Source organism: Peromyscus californicus, unplaced genomic scaffold, assembly GCF_007827085.1.
Source record: "Peromyscus californicus insignis strain IS unplaced genomic scaffold, ASM782708v3 Scaffold_8__1_contigs__length_139910024, whole genome shotgun sequence".
Taxonomy (NCBI): Eukaryota; Metazoa; Chordata; class Mammalia; order Rodentia; family Cricetidae; genus Peromyscus; species Peromyscus californicus.
This window is the reverse complement of record NW_026294606.1, coordinates 63188832-63207464: the sequence shown is the minus strand read 5'-3', so window position 1 is coordinate 63207464 and position 18633 is coordinate 63188832. Positions and strand designations below refer to the sequence as shown.

General features: G+C 47.4%; 2 protein-coding genes across 4 annotated transcripts in view; one reads left to right on the top strand and one right to left on the bottom strand.

The window, feature by feature from the left end:
- Camk1d (calcium/calmodulin dependent protein kinase ID) overlaps positions 1 to 18247 on the bottom strand; it is a 419461-nt gene extending 401214 nt beyond the window's left edge. Inside the window, exon 1 of one of the 3 annotated variants that reach the window (XM_052727099.1) lies at positions 17898 to 18247. In XM_052727099.1, coding sequence (XP_052583059.1) covers positions 17898 to 17989 — 92 coding nt within the window. In that variant the 5' untranslated portion in view covers positions 17990 to 18247. The remainder of the gene's footprint in view (positions 1 to 17897) is intronic. The other 2 variants (XM_052727100.1, XM_052727098.1) reach the window with 2 other exon arrangements.
- LOC128103039 (histone-lysine N-methyltransferase 2B-like) overlaps positions 17992 to 18633 on the top strand; it is a 35497-nt gene continuing 34855 nt past the window's right edge. Inside the window, exon 1 of the mRNA XM_052727101.1 lies at positions 17992 to 18505. Coding sequence (XP_052583061.1) covers positions 18064 to 18505 — 442 coding nt within the window. The 5' untranslated portion in view covers positions 17992 to 18063. The remainder of the gene's footprint in view (positions 18506 to 18633) is intronic.

Here is an 18633-nt window from a genome sequence, read left to right as displayed (position 1 = left end):
TTCTTTCCTCAACACAGGGTTTTTTGACAAGCACACACCAGGTCAGTTTCCGGACCTACACTCCACTGCAGATTGAGATGAACCCATCTTCCAGGTCGGGGCTCCAGGACAAGCCCAGGGGAAGGGTAAAATTCTGAGCATGTGACAGCAACAGAACCAAAGACTCTGCACAGAGCCCCTGGAAGGTCCCCCAGGGAACCTGTAAAAACAAACCAGTGCCGGGGGAGGGGGGGGTGTCTATAGGACACATCCTGGAGGAGAGGCACAGCCCCATCTCAGTGTGCTGTGAGCCGAACAGCCTTCTAGAAATTTCTTTAGACAGATCTAAGTTCAAATCTTTCCCGGGGACTTATCCAGTCAGTTCTCCTCATCTGTCAGTCAGGATTTAATCCACAGGGAGGCACACTCATTAAATGACCTGTCACAAAGCCACGTGTCCAGGGAAGCAGTGGCCAGAAGACACTCAAATACCGGAAGCCTCACTTCTCTTTACCATGCCATCCTCACACCTTCCCACTACACCAGTCCTTTGACCTCTCCAGAACACCTAGTACCACAAAAAAATAGATGTTGGCCAAAGGGAACTGTGGGGTTCCTTTTTACTAAGAAAGCTCGGCCAAGGTACTGAGGACAAGGACTTTTACCTCAGAGTCAATGAATCTGGGACACTGAGACAAAGAGCCTGTCAAGTTTTGAGGAATAAAAAATCAGGAGGTACTAACTGTAAATGCCTAGAAGTTTCTCTTTCAACAGACATCACATTTTTCTGAAGAAAATTAATGCAAACCAAAGCATCATCTTCTGGCTTTAGGTGAACTGGCATGCAAAAAGAAAAAAAAAATGCAATCATAAAATTGTTAAAGTGCCGGGGCTGGGGATTTAGCTCAGTGGCAGAGCGCTTGCCTAAGCAAGCACAAGGCCCTGGGTTCGGTCCTCAGCTCTGAAAAAAAAAAAAAAAAGAAAGAAAGAAAAGAAAAAAAATTGTTAAAGTGCTCAGTTTATGAGGGGAAAAATAAATAAATAAGTAAATAAATAACGAAAAGCTGTGGAGACAGCTCAATCATCGAAGTGTTTGCCACACAAGGGGGAAGACCTGAGTTTGATTCCCAGAACCACATTAAAAGGATGGGTGTGGTGACACATGCTTGTACTCCTAGCACTGGAGAGACAGGGACAGATGGATTCTGGAATTTACTGGCCAACTAGCCTAGCCTCATCTCAGAGCCCCGGGTCACAGTGAGAGACACTGTCTCAACAAACAAGGTTGACAGTTCCTGAGGAACCACACCAAGGCTGACCTTTGGCCTCCATATTACATGTACGCATATATGTATGCACATCTGCGCATACATCTGCATATATGTATGTACAAAACAGAAAAGGCCAAACACACACTGTTGCTGGAGATAATCTCAAGACCGTAAGAAGCCACACTGGAAAGGATGGGAGAATGCTAAGCAGGAAAAGCAACAGAAAAAAAAAATCAAGGGATGCCCACAGACACAGCCAGCCTTGGTTACCCAATTAACAGAAGGGTGGAACCATTCATAACCATTCATCATTCACATTCACCTTCCACGCTATGGAGCAAAGAGCCGTTTTGAAGTCCTACTATACATCCTAAAGTTATTGCTCCTCCCATTCATCTTCTTCCCCTTTCAGATGAAGGGCCTGAAAACTGACTAGCGAGGAAGTGAAGCGAAGCCCATGGATTAAAGCTTCATGCTGGATAATCTGAACGGTGAGGAATCCAAACATGGCAAATGGTGATGATTTAAAGAAGAAATCCGGAGGGAGAAAATCTGAGGGAACATTCTCCGGGGCTTAGGGCTAATGAAAACATTTAGGAAAGCAGGCTCCCTCAGTGACCGCAGAGGTGCTTGCACTGCTTAGGACCCAAACTCTGCAGTGGTCAGTGTGCTGGGTATCCGGGGAAAACACAGAGGCAGCGAGGGTGAGAACACGTCTCTGCATGCACAGGGCTTCGGGTGGCACCAGAGAACAAATGCACAAAGGAACGAAACAACTGCTGGGGACCCAGAGCTCAGGGTGGGAGCATCTGACAGGAACGCACGAGGCCCTGGGTTCGGTTACAGGGAGGGAGGGAGGGCGGGGAAAAGCAGGGAAGGAAAAAAGTCAGTTTGTGGAGCTGAGGCAACAGCTCAGTTGATAGTGATCACCCTGCAATCAGGGGGGTCTGAGCTCAACCCCCAAAAACACCCACAGAAAAAAAATGAAAAAGCTGGGCATCGTGGTACACATGGTAACCTCACCGCTGGGGAGGTGGAGACAAGAGCATTCCTAGTCTAGCCTATCTGGCCAACTCTAGGCCAATAAGAGACCCTGCCTCAAAACAAGCAAACAACAACAAAAAATACCTAGGTGGACAGCTTCTAAGGAATAACACCTAGAATTTGACCTCTACATGCATGCAAACGTGTGTACAACACATATGAACACACACACACATACATGACAACTGATCCTCAACAGTATGAAGGAACATGGGTGGTAAAGACCACAGGATACTGCATGTAGCCACAGAACTCAAGCGAAGGGACCAGAAAGCCATTGTGGCCTTTCTTTTCACCTGAACTATATGAGCAACCGAGGGCAGCCATAAGACTGATGCTCTCAATCAGGACCCAGCATATTCTTCATGTGGCTTCTTCATAGGCCATTGTGATGACAGAGTCCAGCCATCACAGGCCACGGGGATAACATGCAAGAGTCTCCCAGTATTACTCAGCCCAGAGGCACTCAAAAACTGATGACTGAATGAGTGATTGAATGCTTCCATCATGACTACCCAGCCTCCTCCTTGCCATAATCCACATGACCATCACTCTTTAATTCCAGTCCAACCCCTTGTGATATTTCAATGTCTTCTCAATCTTTCTCTAAGCTCATCCCAACAAAGCAAAGTCTTTTACAATGATCTCTAAAGGGCTGCTGTGATAATTAACATTGATTGTCAACTCAATAGGATGAAGAATCAACTAGAGACAAACCTCTAGGCATGTCTGTGAGAGAACTGTCCAGACTGGGTTAAGTGGGGTGGGAAGACATTCCATGTACATGGACTGGGGACTTGGATGGCATGAAAAATGAAAACAAGAGCTGTTTCTCTCTCTCTCTCTCTCTCTCTCTCTCTCTCTCTCTCTCTCTCTCTCTCTCTCTCTCTCTCTTTCTCTCTCTCTCTCTCCCTCCCTCCCTCTGTTTCCTTATGTATCTGCTGCCACGGCTTCCCCCATCATGACAGACTAGAAGCTAAAACAACCCTCGCTGCCCTAAGTTGCTTCTGTCGGGTATTTTGTGGCAGGAACAAGGAAAATAACCAATAGCTCTTTAATGCTTACTTTCTTATTCTTGAAAACATAACGTAGGTCCCAGGAATGAATTTCCGCCAGTATTTCTGAAGGCACCAGATCAAAGTCTTTCCACTGAAAGTAATCACATGATGGAGTCTAACATCCACCTGCTTAAAACTCATTTGCACCCTTCATTTTGCACCCATAATATGGAGCATTCCTACATCCCCCCAAAATTGGTTATGATAAGATCCTCATCATAAGCTGGAAAGATAAACTGTGATCTTCAGCTGGGCATGGTGGTCCATGCCTTTAAACCCAGTCTTAGGGAGACAGAGGAGGATCAAGAGTTCAAGGTCACCCTGAGCTACAAGAGATCTTGTCTCAAAACATGCAGAGGAGTAGAGGGCAGTGAAATAGTTCAGTGGGTAAAGGTGCCCGCTGCCAAGCCTGGCAGCCTGAGTTCAATCTCTGCCACCCACAACATGGAAGGAGATAAGCCCCTGAGTTGTCCTCTGACCTCCACACAGTGACATGTATGTGCCTACACACACACACACACACACACACACACACACACACACACACACACACACACACAAATGTAATAAAAATTTTAAGACAAAAAAATTAAAAATTAATGTAAAAAGCAACTTGGTTGATATAACTCAGTCAAGGCTCTAAGTGGCACCATTGAAACTGGAAAGTCATTGATCTAATCAAAGGCAATGTTGCTTTTCTTCCACTCATCATTCATTTCCCCAACAATCCTTTAAGCATTTACTAAGCACACTGGTATTCCAGCTGAGCTAAGTTCTGTCCCTGGGTAAGACCTGCTCCCTGAGGACACGGGGACATGTGTACCCACATCAGCATAGGAGTATAGGGACCCAATATATGCTGCCCTTGGTTCCAACTGCCTCCCTGGCTGGCAGACACATGGCCTGGGATCCACAACACAGCACAGCGGGAGGAAACCAGGCTGAGAAACCAAAGTACTGACTGCTCTCTGCATTTTCTCAGCAGCCCATCCCATCCTCAGAATAATTCACACCTGCAAAGTGAACCCCAAAGCCACAGGCGTGTGAAAACAATGACCAAGGCAGGCAAAGCCCACAATGCAGCGTGTCCTCTGGGAACCATGGCTGCCTCGGAGCTGGGGCCGGTGCTTCCCAACGTTCACTTTCTACACCAGCGTGACATGGTGGGAAAAATCTCAGCCAAAGAGCTCATGGCCTGAATATTTCCTGGCTTCAGCATGAGACCTTGGACAGGTCACTTCATCTCAAAGCTCCTGGTTTCACAGCCTGGGTAAGAAGACTGCTGGGCCTCCTGCTCTCCTTGCAATAAGAAAGTCACCATCATCTAATTGAAAGATGGAATGATTCTGAAAATCTTCTCAAGGGAATGTATCAGTCACCTCTGTCACCGTAACAAACACCAGAGACCAAGAGAAGGGGCTCTCCTTGGGCTCATAGTTTGGGCAGTGATGGGTTGATAGCCACATTATTCTTGGAACTGTTGTAAAACAGCACATCACGGTGGAGCAGATGCTCGCCTGGTGGCCAGGACCCAAGAGGGAAAGAGAGGCAGAACCTGGAGTCCCGTTATCCACTTCCAAAGACCTCTCTTTGGGACCCAGCTTTTGAAAGTTCCATCACCTTCCAACAGTATCAAGATAGGAACAAGCCTTTAGCACGGGAGTGTTTGGTAGGCATCTAAGATCCAAACTATAGTGGCTGGGGCTATAGCACCTGCCTAGCAAGCATGGGACACTGACTTCAATCTTCCATGCCACGTAAATCCCAGCACTTGGAAGGTGGATACAGGAAGATCAGAAGTTGGAAGTTATCGATGGCTACATAGCAAATTTGGGGCCACCCTGAGCTACATAAAAAAACGCTATCTCAAAGAGGAAAAAATGTAGCTAAGAAGTTGACTGAAAGGTATGAGGTATTTGTACTTTGTCAGAAGAAAGGGCTGTATATGGAATGGTATTTATTTTGTGTCATCTGTCAGGAAGCAACTGAGAAGCCACGTTCCCATATCTTGCCCTATCAGGGACAGTCAGCCACACTTGGACATGACTATTGTGTATCTCCTTTTTCTCAGGTATATTATTAGCTCTCTACAAGCCAGTTAAGCAGGATCTCATCTTGGCACCAGGTTCTGTCACACTGCTGAGGCTGGGGACATGTTTATAAGTGGTGATAAGGGCAAAAGAGGTGACCATGACAGTAAGTCAAAGAATACGATCACCACAACCACCAAGCTGGCACAGAACACTGATACACTTCACACGGCCAGTCACCCGTGGCATTTAACCAAGACTGCCACTACCACAACCAGAGCCAATAGCAAACCCATGCATAGTGGCCCAACCACAGCCGCTGGTAGAATGACAAAATACCAATAATATCACCAATCAGCAAATAGTCACCATCCTACCACAACTAAGAGGCTACCTCCATTAGCGACCTCTGGGACACCCATCCCCTTGAGGAATTGAGTGCCCAGGGTTCATCCAGCCATGCAGTTACTTCTTTATACCTGCTGTTAGGTGTGTCCCCAGAACTCACATGCAGAGATTGAATGCACAAAGCCATCCACTAACAGTATTTGGTGGTGGGGTCTGTGTGGGGGCCTGTGGGAAGTCATCAGGATGGAGTAAGACCATGGGAGTGGGTCTTCCATAATTTCAATAGTGGCTTTCTAAAACAACAACCCCTGTGTGTGTGTGTGTGTGTGTGTGTGTGTGTGTATATATATATATACACATATTGACCTGTGCTACTTGGAGACTTTCTGGAAGGTCTCCTTCCTGAAAATAAAGCCCACCAGATACCAATCACATGCATTAGCCATGCTCTTGGAGCTCCAGAATTGGGAGTCAAGTAAACCTCTTTTCTTTATAAACTACCTACTCTAGAGTTTCCTGTTATAGCTACAGAAAATGGACCAAGACAATACCCTTCCATGATTCTTGATACCTTTCAAATTCTCTCACCAGATAATATTTGTTTTCATAATTTCTTTTTCAAAGTCTCTCTTAAGGTGTCAATCACTTAAAATCTGAGACTGAAAATAATAATGATAATAATAATAATCACCTAGGTAGGGCCAGATGAAATATACTAAGAAACTTTGGGAGCAGATTCAAGGTCACTATATGACCAATTTCTATGGAAGACCTGCCCAAAAGATAATAGCTACCTTTTCAAAGGTGAGCATATTGCTAACACACCTGGGAAAAGCTCATTCACAAAGCTATAATCTTTATAATAGAGTAACACCTTCTGGGTGACATAGGCCTCCCTGTATACTCTGCTTCACACCTGGCTTGGCTCATTTGGGACTTATAAAATGTCTGTAATGTGAGCATATGATTCACATGTATCAAGGCAATCAAGTCACACAGATGGTAAGCTCAAGATTTTGGTTCCTAACTGACAGAGCTAAGCAGAAAAGCCTGGTTCGTGCCCTCTACATCCCCATGTTATTTGTCCAAGGAGAACTTTGCTCAGGAGTCTTGCAAGTGGCTTACTAAACCATGAGTGGCATGAAATGGACCCAGATGGGAGTGTCTTGGTAAGGGCTAAAATCAGCAATCCCTCCCTACCAGTAGTTATGACACACTGCTGTTCTGCCACAAGCATTCATCGAAGGGTGCTGGTTTGGTCCCCTTCTTTATGATCAGCACCTCCTCTATGTTATCAGCTTTGTTAGCATCATGAGATGGGAAGAAAAACTCAGAATCAGGAGCCAGAAGCCTCATCTCCACTCAACAGCATTTTAACCTGAGTCACTCAACCCCTACGACCTCTGGTTTTCTTATCTGTAAAAAGATGATAACTATAGTTCATTTGCTATGAAGCTATTTGAAGAATCAGAAGGAACCAGAGCTATAAAAACTACTTTGCACACTGTAAAACAGAAAACTGCATGGCAGTACGTCCAAACAGAATCATGGGGTGTCGGGAGATGGCTCAGCAGGTGAGAAGGATTTTTTACTCTGCAAAAATGAGGACCTGGGTTTGAATCGCTGGCATTCACATGAAAAGCCAGCCATGGCCGGCAGAGTTGGAACATCAGTACTTGGGGACAGAGACAGGCAGATCCAGAGAGCTCACTGGCCAGCCAGACTAGTCAGAAATAACAGTGAATTTCCTGTTCAGTGAGAAATCCTGTCTCAAGGCAACAGAACTGAGAGTGACAGGAAGACACCCAACATCCTGCTACAGCCTCTTCAGGCACATGTATGGGTGAGTATGTGCACACACATGTGCATGTTTCATGTCCATGCAATGCACACTAAAATAATTAATTCAATTAAAATTAAGCATGGTGTTTATCTCATATCTCCCATGCATGAGACCCTATGTTCAACCACCAGCACCAAAGCATGGTGGTTCACACCTGTAATACTAGCACTTGGGAGATGAAAGAAAGAGAATCGGGAGTTCAAGGTCATCCTTGGCTGCCTAGAGACATCAAGGCCAGCCTGAGCTAAATAAGAACCTCCCCTCTAAAATGTGTGTGTGTGTGTGTGTGTGTGTGTGTGTGTGTGTGTGTGTGTGTGTGTGTGTTTGTGAGGCATGGACCTATCATATGATCAGCACTGGCACTTCTGTATATGTGCCCAAAAGAATTGAAAACATGGTCTTGAGGAGAGATTTGCATATCCAGGTTGATAGAAACATTATTCACAGTTGTCAAGAAGTAGAAACAGTTTAGGTCTAATGATGAATAAATAAGCAAAAATGCAGTATATTCATACAGTGAAACATGAACACTTTACAAGTTTGAGAGTCCCACTGCTTGCTACAGCTTAGGAAAACCTGAAGACATTCTAGGTAAAATGGGCTTAAACACACAAGTCCACAGGCCATTTATACAAGGCATCCTAAAGAAGTCAAAACCAGAGAGATAGAAAGTGCAATGGTGATTGTCAGTGGCCTGGGGAAGAGAAAGAGGAAGAGGAAGGTATTAGTTAATGAGTACAAAGGTTCAGTTTGGGAAGAATAAAAACTTCCATAGCTGGGTGGTGGTGGCGGTTACCCAACACAGATGTTCTAATGTGGACTATACAGTTAGAAATGGCTACAATTGTTTAAAGTTATACATTTAACCACAGTTGTTGAAACAAAAAGAGCAGGAAGCAAATGTGAAGCTTGTTATTACATCATAGTTGTAAAAGGGGCCAAAGGGGCCACACAAAGCCAACACTTTTTTCACCTTTACTAAACACCAAGTCTCTTGTGTTCATCTCATGGTCTCTGGGGCTATCTCTCAGCCTGAGCAGGACCCCAATTACCATGTAAGATTTCACTCTCTAGAGGAAATTTGCCTCAGAGAACAACCCTGAAAGCTTAGAATGAAATCTTAAAACAGACTCATGGTTCTTGGTGTTTCGTACCTGTTAATGTGGTCTATAACAAGGGGCTCATTAACCAGTAACTTCCTCTTTCAGGGGCTGCCCAAGGCTTTACTTATTTAATATGATGCTTTTGGGATTCCATCTGTAACACTAAATCCAACTCATTGCAAAACTGGTTCCAATGACCTGAGGTGTGCTCATGAAAGACAGAGAGACATCCTCTCAACAGGCAGCGCAGGAACAGTTGAGTTCCCAGCAGACTATGACACAAGACACTGATACAAACAAAGGCTACAATAACAAGGACAATGTCCAGTTTGGAACCCAGCTCCAATGCGTCAGAGCCTGAGAAATTCGGAGCTGTTGAGATCGTCTCCCACTTCCCGTCTCAAAACCCCAACAAGGACAGCTTATAACAAATTCTTCCCTGTGCTTATGTGGTGCCAGCACAAAACACACTAAACTAAATGCAGTACATAGGTATCTTAAACTATACAACGACCTGGGGTCTAGCTCAGTGGCAGAACACTTGCCTATCACATGCAAAGCCTAGTAATGCCAGAGCTTCTGTTTGTGCCTGGGTGACAGAATCTAAAGTCGCCTGGCCTCTGGGGGATTACCTTGACTGCACTAATTGGGGTGGGAATACCTGCCTACTGTGAGCGGCACCATCCCCTGGACTTCATAAACGGAGAAAGGGAACTGAGTAGCGGCATGCATTTATTGTTCCCTGCTTCCTGCTTGTGGATGTGATTGGGAACAGCTGCTTCCAGTGCCTGATGCCTGACTCCCCTGCCATCATCCACTGTCCCACTGAACCGAAGGGTGAAATGGACCCTTTCTCCATCAAGTTGCTTTTGCTGGGATAGTTTCTCATATCAGCAGGAGAAGGAACTAAGATACTGGGCACACCTGCACATGAATGTTTGTGTGTGTGTGTGTGTGTGTGTGTGTGTGTGTGTGTGTGTGTGTGTGTGTGTGTGTGTGTGTGTGTGCAGGTGCACATGTGTATGTAGGTGGATGTGAACATGTATGAGCATGTTGTTGAGGCCAAAAGACATCCTCAGGCGTCATTCCTCAGGTGCTATCTACTTGTTTTTGAGACAGCGCCTCTCATTGGCCTGGAAATCATCAAGTAAGCTAGGCCAACACGCCAGCATGCCCCAGGAATGCATCTGTCTCTGCCGCCCAGTTGTCTCTGCCTGCCCAGTACAGGATTTACATACACATGCCTTCACATCCAGACATTTTTGGTGGGTTCTAGAGGTCAAGCTAAGGTATTCCCAACTGAGCTATCTCCCCAGCCTCAAACATTGTAAACTACACAACTGTGATGAAATGACATTTTAAGTAAGTGACTTCAGTCATCCAATTAAAATACTATTCTCAGAGCTGGGGATACAGCTCAGTGGTAGAGGAGTTGACAAGCATGCATAAGACCTCGGGTTCCATTTGCAGCACTGCAAAAAAATAAAAAAGAGTGTTCACGTCTGTGTGCACATGCGCGTACGTGTCACGTGCAGTAAGAAACAAGGCGGAAGCAAACAGCTGGCCTAAAGGAACAGCAGACTGGTGCTGAAGAAGAGCCACAGCAGCGCGAAGACCATTGGGCATCTACGAGAAGAAGACTCTTCCACCAGCTGATGCAGACTGAGTTTTCAAACTCAGCCCAGGAAACAGGAAGAGAGTGGAAAATCTGGTTAGCCAGCCAGAGGAAAGGATGTAGCAAACTAGGTCACTCCAGCTTATGAGCTGGCCTGGAGAATGCTTTCAGGCTGAGTCTTTTGGTTAATGATAGCACTATATGGTTTAATCACCTCCTGCTGGCAACAACTGTGAATGGTCCAGTGCCGTCTCCAATAGCGTCTGTGGAGCAGAGACTAATGGGCCAGCTAGTGTCACCGAGCCTGACCTCATATACTGTTCTTGGTGGTTCCCGAGCACTCTCCAGTCCATCTTCATCGCTACCTTCATGTTAGGTCCTCTTAGTACCTGGTTTTCTGGAGGAAGCCACAGGGCTCAGAATGGTCAAGAAAGACCAAAAACCACACAGCTAGGAAGCAGTGGAGCCTGACAGAACTTGCACTCACTCCCATGTAACCTCTAAACCAGGTTCATCGCTGCTCAATGTACCTTGAAGAACAATCAGCAGGTGCTCTGCCCTAGCTGAATGAGAGCTTGTCTGTGGTTGCTCAAATTAATTTTTCTGAAAGGTTAAATACACATTCTCCATATTTGCCACAAGAGCGTCCAAAAATCAATTTCCAACAGATACTAGCATGCTCTTCTCCGCTGGTCCTGGCCTGGATGGACCTTAGGTAGTCAGCCCAGCTGCTGAAAGCAGCTCCAGTCTAGATGTCATCAAACCCCTAAACAACCCAGGAGGCGGTACCTTCTATCTCCACCTTGATCCAGAAAAATTAAGGAAACACCTAGTGTCACAGAGCTACCAACAGCTGTGCTGATGTGAACTTTTTATTAATTTTTATTGCCTCCCCTACCCAGGCTCAGCAAATAAACTCTCTTAAATACTTGTCCCCAGGATTCAGTGCCAACCAAGAACAGCATCTGTAGGGCTGCAGAGATAGCTCAGCTGGGAAAGTGTTAGACCTGAGTTGGGTTCCCAGAACCCACATTAAAAAGCCAGGTATGGTAGCATGCACTTGTAATCCCAGCGCTGGAGAAGCAGAAACCAGGCGGGTCCCTGGACTCACTGGTCAGCCAACGTAGCCCTACCTAGTGAATTCCAACCCAGTGAGATGCTCTGTCTCTTAAACTAGGGGGACAGGCACGCACATGGGGTGGGGGTGGGGGGTGTCCCTTCATTAACTTTAGTCCAGGTGAAACACACAGCATCATAGCAGAAGTCATGGAATCAATGTGGTCTGCCACAGAATGAACTTGACCTGTGGCATGCACTTGGAGGTTATTCTTGGTGTGATTAGAGCCGAAGGATGAACTTTGTATGCATTGTATATACGTTGTCCAATAAAGCTTCTTTTAAAAAATCCTATAGAATCTAATGAAAAGCCAGCCAGAAGAAGAAGTGCTCTCTAGCACCACAGGAAGTCAAAAGGGCATAACCGACATGGACTGAGGAAAATAAAATGTTGGCATCCCTCCCAGAGTCCACGTGTCCTCCTGTTTTAACTACATAAGCCCTGAATTGGCCATAGTGGGTCAGAAAAGAAACCTGGCCAGCCTGACTCTGCCACCAGGCTTGTGTTAGCCACCTATTAGAAATTCCTTCATTAATTAAAGGAATGTGAATCCAATGGGCTCTGGGTTCCCTGCTGACTCCTGTGAAATTGGAGCTGTAAGAGCTCAGACATGAGGTCCAGGAGCCTGACGCCCTCAGGCAAGTTGACCAATAATATGACAATTCACCGCTGATCTACCACCTAAGCCTTTGGAGAGGGGAGAGGAAGAAAGGAGGGAGAAGAGAGATTGGACTGGATTTGAGGAGATTTATCTGGGGAAAGGAAAGATTAGAGGGATTTATGGAGACCCGGGCAAAGAAAGGTTCAACAAGTTAACCCCTCGCATCCTCCTAGAGTGTGTGAGTGTCGGCCCCGACACCAACCAAGCGAAATTACTGAGCACTCAGTTGACAAGCTTAAATCACAGATTGGGACTTGAGACCCAGCCACTCATTAGTTCCTCTGGGGAAGAGCTCTAGCCCACAATTCCACTTCCCAGACCCCAGTAAGCTCCACATAGGAGCACCAGAGTGTGTAACCCCAAGACCGCTCCCCCATCCTGCAGCACTGTTTCCACTCACCTAGGGTGCAGTAGGAGAAGGTTCCTGGTCTCTCCACCTTTGCCCTTGAGCCTGAGAGTCAGCACTCACCACAGCAAAGCCAAGCATCACTCCTCTGCTCAAGCCCCTCCAATCTGGAGCCCAAGCTAAAGCGACCCAAGCCCATCCATCACTTCCTTAGCCCCTCCCCCTCCCCTCTCACTTCCCTCCCAGCCTTAGCTGGACTGGAACCATCACAGCTTGACTTCTTCATCTCTTTTCAATTTGCCTAGCACATAGCAGGTATTCCAGGGGTAATCTTAGATGCATAAACTGAATATTTATCATGCCTCCAAACCAACAGAGAAATCCAAACTAACAGCAAATACTGCAGCTGGGTTAGCCTCCCAGAGAGACCCAGGCTTCACAACCCTCCTTCTCTTTCTAATCTTTCAAATGATCTTTTAAAAAATTCTAAAAAATCTGACTGATCTCAGAATCTGCAGATAACCAGAAGTACAAATATGCAAACTACCCCAAGGAGTTTTGCATTCTTTATACACACGGACACCCCACCACCACCACCACCAAAAAAAGAGGCAAATCTATTTCCCATCTAGGGTTGCAGACAAATCAATTACTTTTGTCCTAAACAGGTGTATTTATTGAGCAATTTCAGCAGTGTAAGGATGAGACAGGTAGGAAATACCCATTTATTCTCCTCCTAAAGCGGCCCCCAGCAGGAACTTGGGTAATGGAAAAGACCCATTGCCACTCCCTCTACTCGGGAAAGCAGCTGGCCTGGACTGTTCCAGCCTCTGCTTGAATGGTCATAAAAATGTCCCTCCGTGGGGTTGGGGAAACAACTTGGTTGGTTACAATGCTGGCTGCACAAGCCTGAGGACCTGAGTTTGATCCCCAGCGCCCACATAAAAGCTGGGCATTATGCTCCATCGCCCAGCACTGGGGACAGGCTGGCTAACCCAGCGAAGAGGTGAACTCCAGGCCAATGAAAAACCCTGTCTCAAAAGCCAGGGTCCAAGGTTGACCTCTAGCCTCCATGTGCATGAAAACACACATGCTCACTCACCTGCATGAACACACACACACACACACACACACACACACACACACACACACACACACCAAAAAAAAAAATGGCCCTCCAAAGAGGTGCACGTAGTCACACAAGGCAAACCCCGGGGAACAACAATTAGAAATGCCTTCCAGATACAAGTGAACCACAAATACTGAGTTGTCGGGGCATTTGAAAACCTTCCATATCCTTCTCCGAATGCTGGACATGAAGTTTCTGTTTTTTCAGAAGGTGCTTAAGGATATCTCTGGGGCTAGGGAGGTAGCTCAGTCAGTAAAATGTTTGCCTTGCAAACCTGAGTACCTGAGTTCAATCCCCAGAACCCACATTTTTAAAATTTTAAAAATAATAGAAATAAAACGCTAGGCATGGCAGCATGCACTTGAAAGCCAGCTGGAAAAACAGACCACAGGCTGGTTCCTAGGGCTGCTGACCAGCCAATCTAGCCTTGTGAGTGAGGTCAGGCCAGTGGGAGACACTGTCTCAAAACAAACAAACAAACAAACAAAAAACCAGCGGTTGTGGCCTGAGGAAAAACAGCCAAGATTGTTCTCTGCCCTACACACCTACATGTGATGTGCACATATGCATGCATCTGCACATAGACGCAGACACACACACACACACACACACACACACACACACACACACACACACACCCCTCCAGCAGAGATGACTCTAACAGCCTAGCAAACACGCCAACAGAAATGTTTACCATTCCTAATTTGCTGTTACACAACATTTATTTGCTCTCACTGTGTGCCAAGGATCTGAAAACATGTTGTTGATTAATAAACAGTAATTAAGTCTCACCACCTCACTCAGAGATACAGTTAGGTTCTGGGATCCCCCTTTGCAGGAGACTGAAGTGAAGCATAGGGGTTGACAGCATTTCCTGGGGCCTGACTTGAAGGTGCATTAGACATATCCATCCAGGAGCCTGCCCCTCTCCCCTCCCTCCATCTCCTCTTCAACCCTCCTGATCCAGTTACCACTCGCTGGGCCCCCTACTCAGCAAGGTCCCTCTAAGCACACTGACAAAAGGCCCTGACCCTCTTCTTCTAACATTAGACATTCCAGCCTATGAGGAGAGATACCAGATAGACTGCCAAATACAGGATTACAAAACCTGCTACTGAATCCTCCTCTGGGTTTGTTTTGTTTGCTTTTTTACAATGTTTTATTTCAAAAGCATTTTGACCAGTTTCTGGCAGGGCTTTCCTGCCTTAGGATCTTAAAGATATTTGGTAAAAGTGTGGGGAACAGTATGACTGGAGCTACATGGATCTTTGGGCACTGACTCCAATTATTCAATTATTGTTGTCTACACCTCTGATTCCTGCTGGACTTCATTATAAATAAGAGAAAAATTCTAGATATAAAACCCACACCGAAGGGACAGAAAGTAACTTCTACAGTAAGACTTAGGCCAAGGTCACTAGACTTGGCTCAGGGTGAGCCAGACATCCTAAACTTGGGACCACTTCTAGCAAGTTCAGGGAGATGGTACAATGGTGATGATCCAAGAACTCTGAAGTCCTTGCATATTTAGATAGGAGGTTATTCATGATAGTCTCTTATGTGTGTCCTTATTAAAAGTGGCCTTCTATATATGAAAACCTTTTTTTATAATTATTTGTAGTCCTGGGATGTAACCCAGGCCTCACACATGGTAGGCAAACACTCTGCTACTCAGCTACATTCCCTATTCTCAGGTTAAGTTATCATTTTTTAGGCTATAAAGTAGCTGAACAGCATTGAGGATCACGGAGAGTTGTTCTGGAAATAGAAAGATGTCTCAGTAAGGAAAGGGTCTGCCACAGGAGCATGAGGACCTGAATTTGCATTCCCATCACCCACATAAACGCTGGGCATGGCCGCCCTCATCTGTAATCCCAGTACAGTTGAATCCCTGAAGCTCGTTGGCAGCTACTGTAGCCAAATGGATAAGCTGCAAGTTCAGTCTAAGACCCCGTTACAAAAGGAAGGGGACATCCAGTGTCGACCTCTGGCCTCCACATGCACTCCAACACACGTGTGCACACACATGCACCTCTTCTGCCTAGCTCTGAACATTATCTCCATCACTTAGTAGCTAGCTCGTTAGCTCACGGTCTCTCTCATGCCTCAGTTTTTTTGTCTGGAAATTATGGGTAGCACTACATAATTATGTCATGAATTTTGTGTGTGTGAGTTAAAACGGATTAATACACACAAGAAACTTAGAATAAATACCTAGTGGTTAATATACTTTTAAGAATGTCAGGGGTTGGGGATTTAGCTCAGTGGTAGAGCGCTTGCCTAGCAAGCACAAGGCCCTGGGTTCGATCCTCAGCTCAAAAAAAAAAAAAGAATGCCACCATAATTATCAATACTATTATGTCATTCATTTTTTTTTAAATCTTGATCATTGTATTTCTAGTACCAACCTAGGTACCCTGTCAGCATTACACCAGAGAGTTTCTTTGCCAAGAATTATTTTCAAACAGAAGGGACCCTAGGAAAAGAACCAGCTCACAGGAGCACAGCTCAAGTCCATGAAGCTGTTGTGCCTGAGCTCGGGTCAGCATGAAGTCAAGGCCCTGTCCTTCCCAGAAATGGACGCCACTCCAGTGAACCCAAGCAGCATGCTACACAGTACAGTCTGTTCGAAGCCAGCTCCATCTCAGCAGCCTGGCCACTGCAGAGGTGCAGGCATGGCGTCTGGCTTTGCCAGTGAGGACAGTCAGTGAAGGGAGATTGTTACGTGAAGGCTGCAGGCAATGGGTTCCTGCAGGTAAAAGACATGTAAGGGGATCTGTTCACACAGGAGGGTATTCCTCAATCTCCAACCACGTGCCAGGTCCCTGCCGGACAAGCAGAAGGTACATTTCTGTTTGCCTGTTAACTCATGCATCTCAAAGTCACAACCTCAACCTAAAATACAATTTTGAAAAGTTGGGACCAGACGTATCCTCTTAACTGGGAAAGTTAAAAGCTTAACCCTCTTTACTGAAAAGCTAAAAGCCCCCTTGTTTTATTTCCACAAAGACACAAAGTAGGTGCACAGAGATGCCTTCCCTGGTGCACAGCAGCAGCAGCAGCAGCAGCAGCAGGGTGACCCTGTTCTAGAGCTCAGCACACTGCACAGGCTGGCCCCAGGAATCTGGGAGCACAGCTGAAAATGTCACCCTACAACTTCTCTCTGGGGGACCCACTTCAGGTGGGGGCGGGGGAGGAGAGGCATGAAGGGAAATCATTAGCAATATTTCGCTGTGGAACTCTGAGTTTAGAGCAGATTTTAAAAACGGGGTCCTGGAAAAGCAAAGCAAGTGCAGAAACAGGAAGGTTGAGATGGCATAAGGAAAGACAGAAAAGCACCCAGCCACACAGACATGCCCGGGAAACACCCCCTCTTTTCTCTGTGTCACCAACACCTCCTAAACCCCAGCAAAACGCTCATTCCAGGCAGCCCGTGTGTAACTGTATCTGTATGGACATATACTGATCAAAACCAGAAGCTGATCAAGTAGGGGGAGAAAATAACTTGAACTTCAGACTCATTTGGCAGCGCTGAATTCTTTCACAGCCCTTGTACCTATCTGAGGCGCTTCAAAACAAAACAAAACCAACTCATGCGCAGGAAGGGAACTGCAGCTGTGCTGAGAGGCACATGTTCAGAGCACTGATGACACACACTTTTGATTATTTCTGCTTTCTTGAGATGTAACCATCAAGCATGAGACTACATTACGTGAAGCCGCGCAGAGAACCGCCTCTGAAGACTCACTTAACCCTCCTCTCACCCGGACATGCATTCCAGTGCGTGCGGCTGACCCTATGTGAGATATACACTCAGATGAGGCTCTGCCCACATGTCACTCTGAATACTGCGAAATTCTTCCCTCTCACCATCCTGAGGCCATCCAAAGTCTTGCCTACACATAGTACGCGCATATGTCAATTCCATAGGATTATATGATGTAAGGGCAGGACCAAAAGCTTAATTTCCTCGTGATCACTTTCGTCGACCCAGTGCGCCCATACATACGGTAAGTGCACACAGCCAGTGATCAACGAGATCCACCATACTCAGCCCACAGTCACGCGTGGGGAGAAAATCGGTGGAGGGCGGTGGTGGCAAGGGAAATGGAAAGTCGCCCGCCCGCGTGGGCTGTTCTCTGCGCGCCCAGCGCTCCCCTCCCCCGCCCAGGAGAGGTGTCACCCGTGGGCGCAGAGGGTCCCCGCAAGAGCGAACCATGGGACAATGAGGACACGCAGCGACCAGTCAATTTCTGCCGCGGCGGTGGCGGCGGCGGCAGCAGCAGGAGCCGCCGATGCAAAGCTGCCGCCACCGATGCCACTTCCACCCTCTGGTCCCCAGCACCCACTTACGTTCCGAGGGTCTCCTTGAACTCGAAGATCTTCTTTATGTCTTCCGCTTGCTTTTTCCAGGAAGAGCTGCTCTCGCCGTTCTCCCGGGCCATGGCAGACTAGCGCGGTGGGGCGACCGGGGGTGCGCTGGGGAGGGGCGCCGGGGGCGCGGCGCGGGCGCAGGGGGATGCTGGGCGCGGGGATGCAGAGCCGGAGGATGCGGAGCGCAGGGAGACTCGGGCTGCGGCAGAGCTTCCTCTTCGGCAGTTTCCTCTTTCGCCTTGGCTGCTGCCGCTGCGGTCCCTCCCTGGCTCTAATTTCTGCTGCTCTCCGGCACAGACTTCCTGCCTCTGCCGCCGCCTGCCAGCCTCACTTTCTGCTACTTTCTTGCCTGGCTCCTGCTCCCTCCCCGCCGCCCGCCCCACTCCTCCAGCCCGCCTCCTCCCGCGGGCTCCCCGCCCTCCCCGTGCACCCGGCAGCCTCCCCGCCTCCCGCGAGGCGGCCTTCGGGGATGTCCCGCTCCCCTCCCCACGAGCGCCGTGCCCTGGGCGCCGGGGTGCTGCACTTGACCACGGGGCGACGCACGCTCCTGGGCTGTCCGCGCACCCAGAGTCCCCCAGCGAGGACCGGTAGGAGAACCCGGCAGGTGCAGGGCGCTGGAACGCGCGGGGGAGCCCTAGCCTTTGGGGAGCTTTATTATGAAGTCAAGGCTGGGGGCGCCCGGGCTTTCCCTGTTCGGGCAGGAGGGGGCGCCTCT